Here is a 21303-nt window from a genome sequence, read left to right as displayed (position 1 = left end):
CCAGCAGTGACGCATACCTGGATATGACTAAAGGCTCCTTGTGGAGTCATTTACGTCTATTACAACCCCCTATTCATTGTGGCTAAATGGTCACAGTAGGAGATCACCTTGATTTTCATCAAAGAGCAAGAGCAATTTTCTGAAGTGCACAGAACAGCTCACAATGTTCAAGTGCAAAGAACAATGTGGACTCTTCAATTTTTTATTTTTTTTTAATACTTTCCAGTGGAAAAACGGTAAGTTGCACAAAAAACAAGCACAGGCTACTGTTGATTAATGATTTAGCAACATACATTTCAGGTATTTTCTGCCAGTAAACAATGCTTAATGCAACCTTTTTAATTTTAACACTCAAATCCCTCCGAATTACTGACACACTGAAATCACAACTTTAACGTAAGTCGTTGTGTTTCTTTAAAGCATACACAACTCCACACACTCCACTGAAGCAGCGTGTAAAACATGCTTGTTTGGGAGTGCTCCTACTTTACTCCCACCCTGCAGGCAGGCAGGTTTGTGAAGCCTGACCTGTCTAACAGGTCTGCACAGGTCCACACAGGTTGTCATAAAGTAAACTCTTTTCCTTCCTTTACCTGGTTAAATGTCTGGCTTAGGTCATTCAAATCACTCACCTGATGATTCCAGATGTCAAAACAGCTGTACGTGGTCCACAGGTGCCCGCCTCACTTCGCTTAATCAGGGGGAATTTTGAGCATGACCAACAGGGGAGAGAATCGTTAACAGGTCGTCGTGCAAGCTTTCGACCAGCTTAATGTTTAATACTGGCAGTTTGCCACAACTACAACCGGCTGCAGCCGAAGAAACTGTGTAAAATCCAGCACCGCCTACTGATGTCGTACTTCGTAGACGCGGATCACGGACGCAGGGGCGTTTCCAGGATGGAGCGACACAGGACGAATCCAAATATTTAATCGGAAATGGAATCAGCACAGAAAAAAAAAGGACACGATTTTCTTGCAAAAGTGATGAAACATAATTTTTCGTTGAATAATTGTGGAAACGTGAAAAAAAAGAACTTTTAATGTAAGTTATAATCCTGTTTAAGAGTCTTCATGCTGCACGTTGTAAAATCAAAATATATAATAAGTACCAAAAGTCATTATGGAAAATGGCACCATTTAATGTTGAGCTGCGATTATTTTAATTGCTTGTGTGTTGCTGGGTATCTGTAATAATCCAATCAATCAAAAACAAACAAAAAACAAACACTGGATTATCACGTTTGAATTAGTTTTTGAGGCTTCATCATCATCAGAGTGATTTTCCCCTCAAAAACTGAAATAAATTGCACAATGCATTTTAAAGAAATACATAGCTAAATATAAATAAATTTAAAAAACAGATGTAGCAAATATGACATAAATTAAAACACCTACAATAATAAAGATTTTTTCTAAATTCATCACAAGGTTCAATAATCCCCTTTTTCAAAATAAATAAATAAAATATATAATTTCTGGCAATTAATTCATGCCTATGCTTCAAAGGGTTCAAATACATCATCTACCGCATAAAACACAACATTTGTTCCCAAAACGTGGTGGAGTAAAAGCAGAAAGACTTCTTCAAACATTTCATGTCAAATTAAATTAAATTAATTACTGCTTAGAGTAAAAAAAAAACAACAACCCAGAATGATTATTAAACCATCACTTTAATAATATCACAACAACTTTTAGACATTATAGATTGCAATGCAGAACACTTTTAATATTCTAGTCCTCTCTTTTACTCAGTTTGAGCATCGTGCTGCTCTGCTTCCTTCCCCTGCAGCGGCTGGCTCATTGTCTCTTCCAGGACTTGACAGGACGCTTTTATACCAGGACAAGTAAATTTTGACGCTTCCAGAGTACTGTTCAGGAGCTCAGGAGCATTTGAAGTCCCTTGAATGATGTTCCGAGCTGCCTGTAAGTGTCTATGCTGCTTCTGGTGCACTGAAAATGCAAGGTCAGAAAAAATTAGGAAAGGATTTACCTTTAACTTAATCACTCCATCAACACTCCAATAAGTCATTTTAATTTCTATTTTAAAAACAAGGGCATTTATCTTTTACTAGTAAGTCATTTAATGCATTTTCGTGTGTTTCTAATTCTTGCTACAAACCTCTTTCCCTGACACCGATCTTCTTTACCTCCGGGATAAGGAAGCTGTACACCAGCTCAGACACAATCTCCTCCGACTGAAGATTATCCCGGCTACTCGCACACAAAAGTGATGTTTGTTAGTGTTACAATTCCTTAACACCAAGCAGCGACAGATATTCGAAGGTGCTTGTTACCTTTCCTCAATGGCATATGCGATGTCGTTGACCTCCTTTGCTCTCTTGTGGATCTCCTCCCGCGCCTGCTGGTCGGCTATGTGCTCAATGGTCCCCAAGATGATGTCTTCTAAATACATGTCCACAGTCTCCTGATGTACCTGTACCACCTGTGACAAGAAGTGAAGGGAACCCACAAACTCACACACCTTAAAATGGTAATAATAAGTACAATAATTGACAAAAAAAATAGAAAAATAAGTACGTTTTAATAAGCGATTTAGAGCTCAGTGACTCAGCTTGTTCCAAAGAGTTAGTGCTCTGACTGCAAATGCTTTGTTACCTCATTGTTACTGATCTCTGTTACCCTTTTACAACAGAACAATGACATGTGCACATACTTCTCTGAAGATCTCGTCTTCCTCTTTGCGTCTTCGCTCCTCTACCTGCCTCCTTCCGCTCTCCTCGGCCTCTTGCATCCGACGGTCTCTCTCAGCCAGCAGTGTAAAGGCGTGGATCCTTCGCTCATCCTGGAGACGAATCAGCTCCTTGGACAATGTGTCAAACACTTGTTCTAGTTCCGCTCCTACTACTCCGGCTTGATGCGCTTCCTGTTGAAAAATCTGAAAAGATGGAGAGAACGGGTATAAAGGTTGTTTGGATTTAGTACATTTTTGTCCACGTGGTCAGGTCCGTGTGTTTCACCTCAAGTCTGCGTTTGTCTCTTTGTTTATTCAGCATCATGACGTGCTCTTTGTCTGCCTTCTGTAGCTCCTGCTCTTCCCTCTTCAGGGCATGGACAGTCCTCAGTTCCTGGATGAGATCCTGATGTTTCTCCTTGCCCTTAAACATCTTTAGAACAGCAGAGATAAAAGTAAAAAGATAAGTGCTCAAAAACTGAGCAAGACTGAAACATTTATGTAGGAATGAAACACAGGTGGACCTCATACTGGATCCTTCGTCCTCGCAATAGTTTCTGCAAGAAGATTACAGCAAGTTCTTTCTCTTCTTCCCCCTAAAAAATAGAGAAATATTAATACAATAAATGTAATATTTACAAAGGAAGTCTCAGTAACAGTCAGAATAATTAACTGACCTCAGGTGGTGTTTCCACTGTGGGAGTGACAGGATGAGGAACAGGCGTCTCCTTTCTGAGAAGAAAACGTAAAGTCCTCAAAGATGCGTGGTCATCCTGCTTCTGCTTCAGATTCTGTGGAGCCAGAAGTGCCAGTATGTATGTATCTAAAACTTCAAAGATATACTTCAAGTGGATCTTGCATCAAACAAAATGGCTAAAATGTCAAATAATGACGTTGCTGTATATACATGAGCCAAAAGCTCAGGCTTCAGATTCCTGCCTGGTCTCTCACAATTTCTTCTGCTCTTGGCTCTGCCTGATGTTAATGAGAGCAGAGATCTTTACTGTGGTCATAACAGGTGCACAGAAGTACCATTGACCTGCAGTTCAAACCTTGTGTCTCCATGAGATAGCCAATCAGAAGTGTTGACTTCAGCTTGTTTCAGTGGGTGAATCGCCAGAGCCCAGCTTATGATAAGTAAGAGTTATTTTAAACTGTCAATTATTCAAAACTACTCCAGTAGTAATAAATATTGCATTGGACCTGAGCAACGTAGATCCACTTTAATGAACATCTATATTTTCTGTTCTGCCTTACCTTGTATTTCTTCAGCAACTGCACAGCTCTGCTCTCAGGAGGCTTCATCACATCCTCGGAGACTTTGGGTTTTGTTCTTTCTCTCTTTGACTTCAGTACTGAAGCACTGAGTTGCGCCTCTAGTTCTTCTAAACCTAACAAAGAATTAAAAATGATCTTAACAATGAATTTATGAAATTATCTGTGTGTGTTATACTGGAAATTACATACAAAATTTTTACTTCTGCAACAGCATTCAGATTCAAACCTTCATATGTGTCTAAGTAGCGTCTTGTTGACAGCATGCTGTTGATGTTCCTGTTGGGAAAAATGCCAATGCGGATCCTGGGGACATACGTCTGAGAGGCTATGACGCACCGTTCTAGCTTCCCCTCCACATTTTTCCTCTTAGCTTCTAATTTTCTCAGTGCTGCAGACAAAAATAAGAAAAGAAAAACAGAGGCAGTTGCCAAGGAGTGAGACTAGATATTAAATAATATACTTAACATTAGAGGGCTGGACGTCTTACACCTGTTGTAGTCAGCGTGTATTTTGTTTAGCTTGGTCTCCCTGTCTTCCTGGTGCTTAGAATATATCTGGTTCAGTCTGTCATTTGTGACATCTTTCTGAGCCTCATCTCTCTGCCTCAGAAGGTCCTTTAGCACCTCTAAACGAGCCTCTTGCAACCTAGCAGAGAAAATGTACGATAAAAACACAAAACACAACTGCTCCTTATCAGAGTGACAGGAGTGAACTGAAACAATGAAGGTGTGAAGCAATCAATACATGATGAAGTTTAAATCTGTGCCAAACAGTGCATCACCATCACTTTAAGCAGTAGGTTGCATCCCTATTAGTGTGTTTTCCAGTTAGATTAGCATTTCAGGTGCACTATCACTCACTTCTCGATTTCGCCTTCTCTGAAAGCCCACTCTTTGGCCTCCATCTCTTCCATTAAACACCTCCTCTTGTCGAGCTGGCTCAGGTCACTCAGTGGAGGAAGACTGGCCTCCCAAGCTCGCTTGGCACGGGCACGCTGTATCATTTCCACTTCTGCAAGGCCTGCAGGCAGACCGTGACCTGAGGAATTTTCATTCAGAAAAAAAACTAATTACCGTATGCAACCCTGTCACAAAAAAGCAACACAGCTTAAAATGTAAATATATACAGATTGCAATCATAGCCCATATTTGCCTAAAAATAAACTTGACGCAAAAGTAAGGAAAATTTGCATTTTTTGTAACAAAGAAGAATCTTCTCCAAGCATGACATCCCAGTGAACTGCAAACCCAGACACACCCTCAGACAAAAACTGGTTCATCCCAAGGACAAAACTCGTAAACACAAGCTAAGCAAAGTGTATGCTGTGCAATGCAGTGAGGAACAGGTGGACCTCTAGTCTCCTGAGACCCACCCTATTCATTTATGTTCTCTGTCACGACATTTGTTTGTGGTCTGTGTCTTTTGACTAATTTGGGGCGATCGTGGCTCAAGAGTTGGGAGTTCGCCTTGTAATCGGAAGGTTGCCGGTTCGAGCCCCAGCTTGGACAGCCTCGGTCGTTGTGTCCTTGGGCAAGACACTTCACCCGTTGCCTACTGGTGGTGGTCAGAGGGCCTGGTGGCGCCAGTGTCCGGCAGCCTCGCCTCTGTCAGTGCGCCCCAGGGTGGCTGTGGCTACAATGTAGCTTACCATCACCAGTGTGTGAATGTGTGCGTGAATGGGTGGATGACTGGATATGTAAAGCGCTTTGGGGTCCTTAGGGACTAGAAAAGCGCTATATAAATACAGGCCATTTACCATTTACCATTTAATTTGAGCTACCCTACGAAGTCCTCATGTGCTCAGTAGAGGAAATCCTGGTCTTTCCAATGATATCTCATGATATCTCATGTGTTTGGGCGGCTTCTTCTAGTGCCAAAGATGCAGGAAATGACAAAAAAAAGTTAAAGCTGTTCTTAGGAAGCTACTCAATAAATAAAAGCAAGAAACAACATAGAAGAGCCACCTCGAAAGGACAACACTGGGCTGTACATCTGCACCTAAAAGGTAAAGGTCACTCTTTCAAGGATGCCAATATTCACATTTTGGACTGAGAACATAGATTGTTTGAAAGAGGAGTAAAAGAGGCCATCTACTGTGAACAACCATCATTGAACAGAGGGAGTGGCTTCCCAGACGCCTCAACCCCCACTCATATATTGCGTCAGCTGACCTCAATAGGTCACATGATAGGGTGAGACAAGTTCTTACGGTGTTTTCATCAGAAACCTCTGGGGGTAACATCACATGCCTTTTATCACACCTCGGGCTCATGTGATGACACACATTATGCTCTTAAGGGACAATCCCCACTAGGCTTTCAGTACCTGTGACCAGGGGCACCTCAAGAATTTTTTCATAAGGGTGGCCATACGGGGGCCATTAAAAACAGAACAGTGCAGGGGTGCAGCGAAGGGGAGGGGGTAATGATGGGAAATTGTGAGGAACGTACAAAGCGACACAATACGAAACCTTTTAGTTTTAGAACTGAAGAAGCCTCTTGGATGAGAGGTGAAACGTCTTCATGAAAGATGTCTAGTCGCTTTCCTTTCAAGCTCCTTGGAGTACCATGACCTGAGAGCCCACACAGACACATTTTCTCATGTGCTACTGAGTCAGTAGCAGAATAAGCTGCTCGCCATAGGCAGAGTCAATTTGGAAAGTTTTTCAAGCGAGCAACCCACATAGTCAAATCTGCTACTTAACCTAGAAATCCATTTTCCTTACAAACGTGGCAACATTTAAGGGAAATAAACAGGCTTTAACTGTGTAAGAGGTATTGCCATGAAGCACTGCCACAACTAAGAAATAATCAACCAAACTACTTGTACTATTTGTGCTAAGTGTAGTAAAAGATAAAATATCAAGCATTGACACTGAGACACTTCATACTTAAAAAAGTATCTTACTTTATAACTTGATACTAGAAAAACATTTTAAAATAGCTGGGACAACTAACACACTTAAAAAAGATTTAAATTATTTAAAAAATCCCTTTAGTACCATCACACAACTGAGCTAATCAGTAACGTGACAGGTTATATAAACAGTCCGAGCAACAATTTAAGAATAAGAGGAGTCAGGGGAGCCGCAAATACTTTTTGAAATCTAAAATGAAGATAACACTGTATATATTGCTCCCTCTTCACCGTCGTGGTGAAGAGGGAGCTGAGTGTAAAAGCGAAGCTCTCAATTTACCGGTCGATCTACGTCCCTACCCTCACCTATGGCCACGAGCTGTGGGTAGTGACCGAAAGAACGAGATCGCGGATACAAGCGGCAGAAATGAGCTTCCTCCGAAGGGTGGCTGGCCTCTCCCTTAGAGATAGGGTGAGAAGTTCGGCCATCCGGGAGGGGCTCAGAGTAGAGCAGCTGCTGCTCCACATCGAAAGGAGCCAGCTGAGGTGGTTCGGGCATCTGACAAGGATGCCCCCTGGGCGCCTCCTGGGTGAGGTGTTCCAGGCATGTCCCACCGGGAGGAGGCCCCGGGGCAGACCCAGGACACGCTGGAGAGATTATATCTCTCGGCTGGCCTGGGAACGCCTTGGTATTCCCCCGGATAAGCTGGAGGAGGTGGCTGGGGAGAGGGAGGTCTGGGCCTCTTTGCTTAGGCTGCTGCCCCCGCGACCCGGCCTCGGATAAAGCGGATGAAGATGGATGGATGGATGGATGGATATTGGTTTTTTTACCTTTATGCTTTGTGTGAACAACTAAAGTAAGTAAGTAAAGTTTATTTATTAAGCGCTTTTCATAGACAGGCAGTCACAAAGTGCTGTACACAAATATTAAAATAAACAATACAATCAATAGACATTATACACAATGTAAAAGATCAAATGTAAAGAATGTAAAGAATATAAAATACGTAGATCAACAAAAGGCTTGTTTGAACAGAAAAGTTTTTAACTGCTTTTTAAAAGAATCCACAGAGCAACTAAGGTGTGTTGCTTATGAAATCCATGAAGTGCTACAGAGAAAATTACATTTTATTTATGTAATTAACACATTTTGAACTCTTAAAGAAATATAACAAAAGGAAAAACACCCAACTGAACTAAAATGATCCATGTAGCAAACAAAAACTGTTGTGATCCGCCACCCTTATATCACCTTTGGGCTTTTGAAGCCTTGGCCTGACTTTTAAAAAGTAATTGGAAAAAAAGCACTATGCTGCTAAAAAAAAAAAAAAATGATATTTGCAAAATTCTGCCTAAATATGTATTTTACCAGGTTAATGTGTGTGGCGGGGCGTGGTCTGCAGCGCCGCTGCAGGGGAGTCGGACACACCTGAGCGGCACCCGCAATCACGCCTCGCCGCCTTAAAGTCTGTGCTCTCTCTGCTGTTGTGTTGTCGGGCTGTGAGCTGAAAAGCTACAGCCGGCTGTATGCGTACAGCGACCGTGTATGAAAAGTGGTCAATAAAGAGATGCTGAAAAGCGTGTTCATGGAAACATCGTCGGGTCTGCTGTGATATGTTTACAATAAGACTTATGGTCCCGAACCTCTGCGCACAGCGTCTGCAAATCGGGGCTTTCATCTTTACGCAGGACTGTAAGCTTTCATCTGTGAGGCGTGAGCGGTGTTTGTTTTTAACATAGTTCACGGTGGAGAACAGCTGCCGACATAATGTGGATCCGAAGATCCATAATTGGCCTACCTGGGTTTGAAAGTCTCGATAAATGCACGGCGTTTCGGCGGGTATACCGGCTTCCGCGAGTGTGACGCTTATTTTGAGCGATGAAAAAATAATAAGATATAATTTTATTTTCATATTTCAAAATCACAATAATCTTCCAATTTAGAACTACAAGTTAAAAAAAGAACTAAACACAAATAAAATGCACTTCAGCTAAATACTTCTAATTTATTTTCCCAAACCACCCGGAGCCGCAGTATAAGGACAAAAGAGCCGCATGCGGCTCCGGAGCCACAGGTTGCCGACCCCTGGGCTATACTAACACTGATACTTTATGCTGATGTCAATATTGTTAATATGGAAATCTAGTGTAGGACGTTCATCTTTTTGTGACATTGGGAAGTCATATAATGTAATGAAAAAATAATGTTTTAAAGAGCATGTTTATGACCCAATTTATGTGACCCTGACCTTTGACCTTGAAGCATTATATGCAAAACTTGTGTATTTTATTATCTTTACCCATATGATTGTAGCAGAAATGTCTTAAGATTTAAGATATATTCATGCAGTGTGAGATCTTGTGAAACTAGTTGTGATGTCGTAGGCCATCGTATTGAAAAATGAAGAAGTGCATTGTACAGTTCTCTCCAAACCCTTTTACATGATATATTACTAGATACGGCTTCTTTAATTTTTTTCCAAGCTCAGCTTTGACCTTGGGCACTAGCAGTGATGAACTGTGGATGCTTGATAACAAACATTTACAGCAGACAGACAAACAAACTGCACCAATTACATTTGTCGGGGGAATTTGTGGGGATAAGGCACTCTGGACCCAAGGCACAAACTTGAGAACTGAGACAATAAAAATTTCTCAGTTTAAAAATATGATATAGTCACTTATAGGCATATTGATCAATTGTGCAGTGACAAATGTTAGCAGTGTTATGGTAAAGCAGACAGACTGCAAAAGGTTCCACGAATATGTTTAAGGCATGGTTCTATCTTGTGAAGCAAAGCTCAACTTTATTTATGCATTTGCCTTATGATAGGGGTGTCAAATATAAGGCCCGGGGGCCGATATTGGCCTGGCAAAGATCCAATCCAGCCCGCTTTGGAAAATATGAAGGAGTGCATCAATTTTGGGACTTTTAAGGGTATTTTCATTCATGTACACCTAAGTAATCAAGTAACCAAGTAATCTATCAAATTAACAATTAAATGACAGAAATGTTTCTTTTTTTTACTGTCCACTATATAAATTTTAGTTTAAAAATAGATTTTAATCAATGAACAAAATCTTTATCTTGTTTTATAAATACAGGGCAGTGTGGGAAGTGAGCTTCCAGAATTTTTCTTTCTGTAATTTCCACATTTATCATTTAGAAAAACTGAGACATGCTGTTGAAATTGAACTTCTTCATCTTATATTAAGATATTTCAGTGATCTAATGTGCAGTTAAACGTCTTTACACTAATAGAAAGTGGAGTTTCAGTTATCCCTCCCACTCAAGATAAGCGTGGGTTGTATGTATTTTACTTGTACTTTCTTCCTGTACTAACTGTGACTTGTGGATGATGAACCTGTTGATGTTAACTATTTGTTTTTGCAACAATTTGTTTCTCAGTGAGTTTCTTATGCACAGGTTAGCCAGCACAGATGCATTATAAATTATGTTTAGTAAGTAAAAAAAAAAAAAAAAAAAATAGGATGGAGAGAAGAGAGCAAGATAATTATACTGCCAAGATCTAATAAAGTTGCTTATGAGTGTACCATCACGGTTCATATAACAGATAAAGAACACAATAAACATGCCTATACCCCAAGTCAAAGCTGCCATCTGCAGGAGCTCTGAGGGAGTAGTCCCGGGCTGAATCACATACTCGGGGCTGTATGGGTCTGTCTGTGTTTCACTTTCCCTGTAGTCTGTCTGGACCCCAACAGTGAAGTGGGTGGGTTTTTGCTCAGCATCAGACGTTATAAAGTCTTCTCTAAGGTGACACAAAAAACAGACATACTTCCAGAAAAAATAGCACAGCAGAAACAGCTGCACAACAAAGTAATGCAAAGAACCTCACCTCGGCAAAGCATAAATCACACTAGGAGGTATCTGCTGCCCAAAGGGAATGAGAGGGCTAAAGGGAACAAAGTGAAATACTATGTCATAGACTATACTGACATCTACATAAGTGGGGCAGTATGGCAGTTATCTTTAGTTTGTTGTGTTAGGAAAAACAGAACAAACAATCAGATTCTCAACTGGCTAGTCAAACCGTTTAAAGTATTTGCAGAAATCTGCTCCGGTTACACGGCACTCCTTGGTTTTCAGCCATGTTTGAGTGTTTGGAGAAATCCTGTCAAGAAGATAATCAAGATGTAATATATACATATTTTATCATTTATAATATATAATAGAGACATTAAAACATTACTTTATTTATTTTATTTATTTTGTCTGTAATGAGAGAAAGACTACATCTTAAAATGAAGCAACTTAGTAACTAAGGCTTCATGTGCATGTTGTGTTACCCAGCCAGCTGCTGCAGGGCCTCTTTGCGCTGTTCTGTGTGGCCTCGCCACTGAAGATCAGTAAAGGCCGGCTGCGGGACTGCAGGGTCTACTTTAACAGTATAGCGTGGGTTGTCACTAAACATGGATGCAAACTCTGGTATTCTCCTCTGAGCGAAGAAGACGGAAACAATGTTAAAGAGTGCATTTCACATTTAATTTTTAGTTAAACAAAAGAGACAAAAAAAGCCCCTCTATATTATATTCAAAAGGTGGAAGAAAATATACATTATTACAATACAAGATAAATGCTCTGTATACTACAGGTTTAAATAAAAATAAAAATAAACTATAATATAATATAATAATGACAGCATTTTAAATCAACTTATCTTTTATTTAAAATGTAATAAATTTGAAATAAAGTATAGATACGACTTACTATTCGAGACCTGGACGCAAAGGCCTTGAAACTGGCCTTGGTGTGGTCTGCCTCCGATGACACTGTGTGAACCGGATCTGTGGAGGAACAGTTCAGGTGATGGCAACCGAAGCAGCTAAGTTCAGCTATTAGCCGTGCTCATTGGTGTGTTCGTTAGCTGTGCTAGTTAGTTCAAAGCTTACTCACCGTACAAGTAGTCATAAGCCCGTTCATGCAAAACAGCTGTACCAGCATCATTCTGCTTGGTAAACGTGTTAGTCACAGATGCGCACATTTTCTGTATTTAGTCAAACAATTGAGTATTTTTACAGCTAATTTTACATGCGGACGGCCCCTTCAACGACGTCGTTTTGACACTGTAGTCATGGAGACAATAAACTGACCGTCCGGAAGTGGGAGGATTAATCTCGAGCTTTCTGTTTACTCTCACCGGGTGAAAGTTGGAAGTAATTCTTGGACAGCATACTTTGGGTTTTTATCAAAATTTGTTAGTGTAATATTAATTTAACTCCACATGTCATCATTTAAGATTTAAAGGACGTTTCTTCCTTCGTGATTTCATCTAGGAGAGGATTCAGGGTCTACTTTTCCGCGGTGATCGTTTTTTTATGTCTCTTCTTTTTCATCCCTAGTAATAATAAATAATGAAGGGTTATATTATTAATTTTAATTAGCAGGATAGTTGAATAACTTTCAAAATTGCTACAATGAATTTTTGTACTTTTTACCAGCCTACAGTACCACAAACGTCACAACCTACATATAAACTACCTACATACAAAATCTGCTGTATCTGCTAAAATGATTATGCCTTAGGCCGTGGGCACATCACAGAAGTTAAACTCCTTAAGTAGGTCAGGATTTTTTTTCCTAGTATCAGTTCATATAAGACAGCAAAGACTTTAAGACTTTAAGAATCAACTTTATCAACAAATTCAAGTAAGTGTGCACATTAATAATTGTATTTTATTTTTTTAAAAAGAAAGAAACAAAGTAAAAAAAATGCTACAAAATGCAGTAATATAATCAAAATATACAATAAAGCAAAAATACATATACACAAACAGTACATCAATATACAAACAATGCAGGATATAAAAGGATACGAATTTGACCTCTTTTTATTAAAAAAAAAAAAAAAACCTAAGTGACAGCAACAACTGTAAAATTTAGGACAGCAGTCTTTAAGAATTAGTAGAAGGAAGGAGTGAAAACGTAGTTCCTAAAAATGTAACTACCACAAAAGCCTAGTAATCTAATCAAAATATATCTACGATATAGAGAAAAATATATATGTATGGCGCCAGAGTTACATCAATGTGAAAGGAATATAGAATATAACTGGTCATGAAATGTAACTGGTTTTATTCCATAACGGCAAAAATGCAAGAATTCAAAAGTAACGTGTCAGCTTGTTACTTAGGACATTTTAACATCTACATGCACAAACGACCTGACGTATGAGTCAGAGATGATAAAAGTTTCCATTTAGACTAGGGTGGAGTTGTCTGACAGTGTGAAGACTGAAAAAGGTGACCCTACAAGAAGTGGAAATAATATAGCTAAAATAAACCCAAAGAAAAACACCCTCTATGTTCTGTCAGATAAACAACATAGTTAATACTTAGCTGATTTAATAGCTGTGTTTGTAGCAAGAAGTAGTAGCACACAAGAAAATGAAAAACAAGAGTGATCTGATCCCCATCTACATATACCGGATGACCAGAAAATTATTTCCATGCTGATGAAAATTCTCTGTATGACTACACAGTCACAGCAAATCGAAAAAGCTCTATGATACCACATGTACTGTATCAGCGATCAAGAGGATTCACTTCATGTAAAAAGAAGAAAAAAACAATTAAAAAATGCTGGAATTTGAAGCATGTTGCCTTTCTTTTTAAATATGAACGAGGCACTGGCACACTGGCCTTCACCCAGGATTTTACTGGACCATTCAGTGAACACAGAGGTATCAGCAGCATGCCGTACTCTTCTATTAAATTTAATGTTTCAAATCTCTTTACTTTGTGTCATACTGAACTGAAAAATGTAATAAAAGCAACCAGCAGCTTTTCAGCTGACCAAACTAAAGGCAGGGGGACTTCACAACAAGCAAGTGGCACATGTTACTGCACTAAGGTTTCGTTATTAGGGTAGATACAAGGCTTCAGGCTCTCAGGGATGACACAGCATGGCATTGTATATAAAATTATTTTTTTCTGAACCCCTAAACTTTCCAGGCAATTTTGCTAATACTGACGTAAACTTCTTAAACTGAAAACTCAGAAAAATAACTGAAGAAGAAGAAAAAAACAAAAAGAATTACGTGGAGCAGACCAAAATTGTCTGACAACTTCTGTTTTTTTTCTTACCCTCCGAGTTATATTTTTGGGTAGCCAAAAAGCATGATTTTGACATCAACAGGAAGTCACTTATCAAAGGGAAGCAGTGTATGCACGCATGCATAGACACATGCACAGTCTGTGCTTCTTATCGTTAAAGCCCAAAACATAAGCTCTTGTTGTTTTTTTCGCTCCTTTTTTGGGATATGTGTGCAATACTGCTGACTGAAGCAACAATAGTTCACAGATGAAGAAATTGCTATTTTTTGGAAGAACTAGTTCCTTGTCCCATGTGTGCCAACTCATAGTCAGCTGAATTTCTGTCTATACATGAAATAAACATGGTCTAATATTAGATCCAAGAAAAAGGAGAACGGCAGTTATTCATTTAAATACCCCTCTTTTTTCAAGGTCCCAGCCCAAGACGAAATTAGGAAAGGATGAATCAAACTCTGGCTGGTTAAGGTATGTGATGTACGAGTTTATACTAGGACATTTTTTTCACCGTTTTTGCCTTTTGTTTCAGCTTTCACAGTTGGTCACACTTAGAATACCCACAAGAGAAGGATAAGCCGAGCTATCGTTGCTCATCTGCCCTATCTGAACTTATATGGGACAGCTAATATCAAGATTTCTCATTGCAAGATGTATTTGTGAACCACAAACTCTGCATACGGCTTGGAGACCTTAACTGCATACAAGCAGAATGATTGCACCATTTGTTTTCAGTTAATGTGTGCAATGTGCAAACTGGAGATGGAGTCAGTAATAACACCTGCACCCACATTAATGCTGCATGTAGGCAAGCATGCATAGCACGAGTCTTATACAGCAAAATGTTCTTACACCAGCAAATATGAGACCACAGCAAGACTAACATTTGTCCTACTCAGCAGAAATCATTTCTCTCATCAAATCTTTCGAAATACTGATTAAACTAAGCTGAACTAAGCAGAAATACATAGAATGCTTCATTTATGTCACAAGAAAGGATAAACGTGAGTGTACCATACAAAGTACCAGTAAGCTCGTGATGAATCATCACCTGTGATTACGAACGTGGAGACGAACGTTGAAAGAATTTCATAACGTTGCTCTATTTTTTATGTGTGTGTTCACGCACACTGCTTTACTACATACTACTTTAGAGAGCACAGCTATGTGTCTGGCAAGAGAGGAAATGGGTGTCTTGACTTATCAAACGTCATCCTGTGTGGGAGAAAAAGGCAAGATGTCTCAGTGGAAAGCGGTTTGGAGAGAGGGGATGAGAAAGAAGAAGGGAGGGATTTGTTAGTCACACGATGTATATATTACTGTGTCACAAAAGACTTCAGGTTTGTCTGAAGTCTTTGTTGGAGGACATGCTTCACTTAAATCCAGAGCTTGTTGGGAATAGTAAGGAAATGAAATGGCAAGATAACGGAGGAGAAAGAAAATGCATCTTGGTTTGATGTTACTTTAGAGAGTCTAGCACTGACGGTTTATGTCAGGCCATACTTGAGGTTTTACAGTGTGAGCAGCAAGTTTACAGAGGAGCACTCGAAGACACGCAACGATGAGAGAGACTATGTGGATTTATGTCGTGATCCTGTTCTTGTCTGAAACACAGAGCGTGGAATCAGGTTTGACATGTTAACTCATTTTTCTTGCATTTGTTTTTCAGCTTTCACTACTTACATTTTCTTAAGAGTGAGCAACCTTCACAAATGTAATACATAATGACAAACTCCATGCGGATTCATGTGGTTTACGACACAAGTGAGACATTTTTAAACCTTGAAAATGTTTTTTTTTTACCTTTTTTGTGTCATTATACTCTGCGAATGTATTTTAGTGTCAAATATGTGTAGCATGCATAATAACAGAGGTAATTAGTGTTAGATTTGTGGCTCATTTCTATGAAGTGGGTGAGTTGTAAACTGTAAGTGGTTGTGGGCCTCCTGAGATTTCAGTGAAATGGTTGTATTCTGATTCACAGCGTAGACAGTGTGTGGAAAGACTATGCATGACAGTGGGCCAGAGCAGAAACTGGCAGGGGGAAAAGGTGTTCCATAACAGAAGTCAGCCCCGTCTTTTCTGAATGATCAAACTGCCTGGTACTACCCTGGAAATCTTGATTTCACATCTGGGTAAAACTATGATGCAGCTCTTTCTGCATTGTAAGGGGGTCTCTGTTTTAGAGTTGTGGTTTTGTTCACTCACTTTCTGCGTGGTCTTGGTTTTACACCTGTCAGATGTAAACAACTCACTGAACACATCCACCTTGAATTTTCCGTTTCACTTATATGAAATACCGACTGTGTCTCTGGCTTCTGGGTAACGTGGAAGATTGTGATTAACCTTTGTCGGCTTTATAAGGAGCTGAACTTTAACTGTGACATTTTATCGCCCCACATTCGGTGACTGTCATGTTTGTTTGTTTTTTTCAAAAGCTTAAAAAAGTGCAGTTTGTCTCACAGCTCTTTGTTGTTTAACTCTCCTGCATGGCCATTCAATTCATGTTACATCTTAACCGATTAAACTTCAACTAACAGACGACCATCGCTGCTGCTCTGCTGACTGAGCACTTCAAAATGAATATTTTGTTGCTACTTTAATTACTGAAACATTCTACTAACTTTTTCCTTAATTCACCTTCGTCTCTCTCAGGAACTACTGAAAGGGCCCCTGTGAACACCACTTTTCCTCCTATCACTGGTAACAGTCTTTCCCCGTGTTTCTATACTGCTACTGTTCACTATGAGTAAAATATGAAGTGAGAAAGTGTGACTAGCAAAATGTGAAAATGTCAGTACATTATGTTTAATTCCTTTTCTACTGCTTATTGTGTTTCAACCATTGCACAACCTTCTTTACTTAAAATGTATTAAAGCGAAAGAAAAAGTGCTTTAAAGCACTTCAATACTTGTTGAATAAGAAAGGTGCTATTTATTAGTCTTTGTCTGATTCATTACCGCTTTTCGTTCTTTTTCCCCTCTTCCTTTTTTATTTTCCTTTTTTTAAAAAAATTTTTTTTGTAATATATAAAACATTTTTTTGTAGTGCTAATTAGACAAATCTTAAAAATTATTACAAAAAATAAACAATGTTATGATTTATTTTCTATCTGTGTTTGATGCTGCAGCTTTATTCTTTAAGTAAATATATTTAACATATGCATAACATAAACAAATACTTTCTATTTTTTCTTTGCTTGTCTGCCTTTTTTGTATATACTAGCAAATCTATTATTCACACTTCCTTTTTTTTTCCAGAACGCAGAAATGAACTTTTCAGTAATGGGAGTGATGCTAATCTGACATGCACCGATAAGATGTGGAATGAGACATTTTATGTTATCTGGAAAATTAAATTGATTAACAAAACCCGTTGTGAGATCAACTTTGACAGTTATGGTCGAAACTCAGACACCTGCAATGATGGAAAGTCACTCCGAAACACATCCAATTCTCAGCCATATCTACACATCCCAAAGTTCTCAGAAGATGATGTGGGAATCTACACGTGTGAGTTTGCTTACAGAGGAGGAGCTACCAATCGTGAAATCCACGTGAATATCACAGGTAGGACTTCTGTTATAACATTAGTCACACACCTTGGTACCTCTATTGATATATAAGAATACAGATAGTTGAAATATCAGCCTTCTACCATTCAGCTTATACCTCATAAAGGAGTAAAATGGATATGCATTTATGTTGCTCTGCAAAGTCTTTTCGGTGGCACATTTTTAAAAAGTGATCTTCAGTTTGCCTTTTTTGGACACAAACACATTGTCCTCTAGAGCTGGGATGTGGAACTCATTTAACATCGCGGGCCACATGCAGCACTTTGATCTGAAGTCCTCTGAATCAGGAAAATGCCTCTCTCTGTGAGCGTAAAGAATTTTAACTGCACATTTAATCTAAGAAACAGAAGTGCGGTTTCAGCAGCATGTCATGAAACATTCAAATGCTGCTGCAGCAGATAAAAGACATCTGAAATTTATATAATAGATCGTGAAAAACAGGCTTTTCCTCCAATTTAATTGTTATTGTTTACCTGTTACTTAATTATGTTGGTGTAGTATGAAATACAATAGGGGAGGTCCCTTATCACTTGGAAAAAATCTAAACCTTGAATGAATATACACTTATTTTCATTCAATTATCCAATGGGAGCGATTGGCCAATTCTGGCTCCCGGGCCTCATTTTTGACAACTCTGCTCTCAATGGATCACTGACTTCATTGTTAACATTCTTCATTTAGCACATTTAGATATTTGATCTGAAAATGAAAAACAAAGAAAAATGAAAATAGAGCACACCATGCCATGCAAATCCTATTTTGTGGTGTGGTTAAACTTCTAATATAGGAAGCTTAAACGATTTGTTTTTGTCGTTGTTTCTTTTTTTTGTCTGTTTTGATTTAGTGACTCCTGAAATAAAAGCCTGGATAGAGTACAAAGACAACACAATGGTAGCAGTATGTAGAGCTGAAAATGGAAATCCTGCAGCCAACATCAGCTGGAATCATGCACGAAATTCTTCTGTGCAACAACTGCCTGGGATAAATGGACTTTTTACAGTAGAAAGTCGTTTGGAGCTTCCTGAAGGCATAGATCCAGAAAACCTGAGCTGCACCATCAGTCACCAGAACCTGAACAAGATTGTATTTTTGGAATATCAAAAAGTTAAAGGTCAGGCTTCTACAAACGGAGGCACAAAAGTTACACAACCATGTGCATTTAAGGTATTAACAAACATTTCATTTGTCTCCCTACAGTTTATTCTCTCTGGCTGTATGCACTCATAGCTGGGATAATAATTGCATTTTTAGCGGGACTCTTATTTTTTTTGGTCATGAAGCTGAGGTAACAGGTTTAATTTAACAGAAATTGAATCAAAATAATAACTTGTGTTCTGAGAGTGTCCAGGTTACTGAACATGTTTGTGTAACTTTTGCCAGGCAACACCAACAGTCAGATACCTCCTCCTCCAAATCCCCACCGGTAGGTAAAACTGCCTGTATTTTATAGTTCTGGTTGTTGACTGCACTTTGTCATGTTTTGTTAAAGACACCTCCCTCTGTTCTATCTCTTTTGTCTTCTCTTTTTTTTTCTTTTTTTTGTAGATAGAGGATGTGGAGGAAGTGGAGCCCTATGCTAGCTATGTTCAACGTGTGAACTCTATCTATAACTGATCTGCAGATATGTTCACAATGACAAAAGAAAAAGAAAAAAGAGCGTGCACATGCATCACAGCCTAAATGCAACAAGTCTTTGTGAGAAACTGAGGGCTGTGAAACTGAGAAAGGGTGAAATAGTAAAGAGAGGGAAGGATCAAAGATTTTCTCTGAAAGAGGAAAGTTTCTCGCTTTAAATGTATCCTAATAAACACTTAACTAATGGAACGGGGGATGTACCTGATGTCTGCCCACCACTTTGTGTGGGTCTCAAGGAGAACATTAACTAAAAAATGCACTGAACTGCTGAAATGAGGAGGCTCTTGAGCCACATGCAGCATGTAAGACTACAGAACTACAGACTTTTGATAATGCTGATGAAATATATTAGCTACAATTATGTACAAATACACTTATTTAAACATTAACAGTTAAATAGATGATCATTTCTTACATAGAATCATGCTGGAGTGGCTACAGTAAAAGCACCAAGCAACGAAAACATGCATTTTAATCACATAGCTGTCTCAAGGTAATGTGGACAATGCCATGTGAAGTATTTATGTTATGTATGAATGTGAGATGATATGATTCTTTGTATTAAAGTGCATGTATAAATGCTGACTTCATTTTAGCTACATTCTTCAGACTTAGGAACAACATTAGTAACGCTGCATCAGAGCAACTCAGCAAGATACACCAAAAAGAGTCAAAACAGTTGTTCTCAACATTTTAACAGTGATATCTGCCAAGGTGACTTTTTCATTGTTTGAGGGCATGCACTAAAAATACAATCAATACTAATTGTCACTTTTTTCATAGTGAATGTGTAAAGACTCACCTCAGTACAGTAACAGTGACTAATGCAGTTCCGAGAAAAGAAACTAGAAAAAGGAACTATTCTGCCCTCTACTGGTGAATAATAGAATTTATGTTGCTACAGGATTAAATGATGCAAGGCGTCTGAATAATTTCACTGATAGAAGTCAATCTATTCCTCCGAGTTTGAAAGCCATTATTTGGTCTTTGGGAATAGTTCTCCGGACTTCTTGAAGGACATTGAAAGCCCTTATTTGGATGTTGGCTGCCTGTTCTCTTTCAAGATGATCCCACACTGTATCAATATTGTTGAGGTCCAGGCTCTGGTGAGGCCAAGCCACGACTGTTTTCCATTGGCAGTGTGTTTGGGATCATTGTCATTCTGAAAAATGAAGCTGTTCCAGCTTCAGCTTCATTCCAAATGCTTTTGCATGGCGGTTGAAAAGCTGATGGCACATTTCTGCATTCATTCATCAATTCTGACATGATCACCAACACTATACTCATTAACAATGATCTAAACCAAAAGTCAAAGTCTCTCTCTCTCCATATACATAAATATATATATACACACATGTATGTCAGTGGCTTCACACTTGTTCTTTTCAGTAGCTTTAGTAAGTGATAGAGGGTAGATCAGAGGCAAGAGCTGCAGTGACTATAATTGTATTTCCATTATAATGAGAGAACTAAAAATTTGCCTCACAAATATATCCCTATTTTCACAGCCTGACTATTTGAACTCTTACAGTGACTTAGCACATTAACATGATTTCCTCTTAAAAGCAGAAGCACATAGCAAAACTGGTTTTCGTTTTAAATTGAAAAGATTTTTTTCTTCTTCTTTCAGTTTTTCAGACATGCAGTTTATTCATACAGCAGAATAAGAACAGATGGGGTAAATAACAGTACTTTGCCATGAAGTTAAATGTATAAATAATTCTGTTGATTAGACAGATTCAAACTAAAAGGCACAAAAAACCATCTCTCAAAGAAAAAACAAACAAACAACTTCTCAACCTTTCAGTGTGTTTGTAGTATATTGGGGCCTGTGGAGTGCTTCTTACATGCTGTGAAATGCTTCTGACTATGTGTGGTCTGGACTATCGTTTTATAATGTGGCAATAGATCAAATTACACAAACTGTTTTCGTATTTGGTTGCACATTTGGATTGCATTTTAGGTTTGGGCAGTATTAAGTTTGAAAACGCTTTCTGAGGGAACTCAATATGGGGCGTTGTGAAACTGATTAATGGTGGAGCAAAGAGTTGGCATTGTTTCAGCACCAACCACCAGCAACAGACTCTAGATAATGATCAAACCTTCCTGAGCAGCACCTTACAGCAGATGCATTCATATCAACAAATTTGTCTCTCAAAAACCCCCAAACAGTTCTGCCATTATTGTTGCAC

At 38.9% G+C, this 21303-nt stretch overlaps 2 protein-coding genes across 2 annotated transcripts; one reads left to right on the top strand and one right to left on the bottom strand.

Annotated features, from left to right (window-relative positions):
• Positions 1–1749: 1749 nt before the first annotated feature.
• On the bottom strand, positions 1750–11837 carry cfap91 (cilia and flagella associated protein 91). The gene is made up of 17 exons (XM_085374744.1): positions 11750–11837; positions 11564–11640; positions 11143–11291; positions 10887–10967; positions 10692–10748; positions 10435–10604; positions 4836–5013; positions 4463–4620; positions 4202–4363; positions 3955–4088; positions 3375–3488; positions 3222–3293; positions 2984–3130; positions 2680–2901; positions 2300–2448; positions 2125–2216; positions 1750–1955 (listed from the first exon to the last, which is right to left on the bottom strand). The coding sequence occupies exons 1-17, from the start codon at positions 11835–11837 to the stop codon at positions 1750–1752; spliced, it is 2256 nt and encodes a 751-aa protein (XP_085230870.1).
• A 3435-nt stretch (positions 11838–15272) lies between these two features.
• LOC146616080 (cell surface glycoprotein CD200 receptor 1) lies at positions 15273–19459 on the top strand. Its single transcript, XM_085374743.1, has 7 exons — positions 15273–15530; positions 16558–16605; positions 17163–17471; positions 18321–18587; positions 18674–18761; positions 18857–18899; positions 19022–19459. Exons 1-7 carry the CDS (start codon positions 15464–15466, stop codon positions 19088–19090), a joined length of 891 nt encoding a protein of 296 aa, XP_085230869.1. The 5' UTR covers positions 15273–15463; the 3' UTR covers positions 19091–19459.
• Positions 19460–21303: the final 1844 nt, after the last annotated feature.

Source organism: Diplotaxodon limnothrissa, linkage group LG16 (assembly GCF_057381915.1).
Source record: "Diplotaxodon limnothrissa isolate DT_005_m linkage group LG16, D_limnothrissa_male_GT1.1, whole genome shotgun sequence".
Lineage (NCBI taxonomy): Eukaryota > Metazoa > Chordata > Actinopteri > Cichliformes > Cichlidae > Diplotaxodon > Diplotaxodon limnothrissa.
The sequence above is the reverse complement of the archived record's forward strand: the minus strand, read 5'-3'. Positions and strand labels throughout refer to the sequence as shown.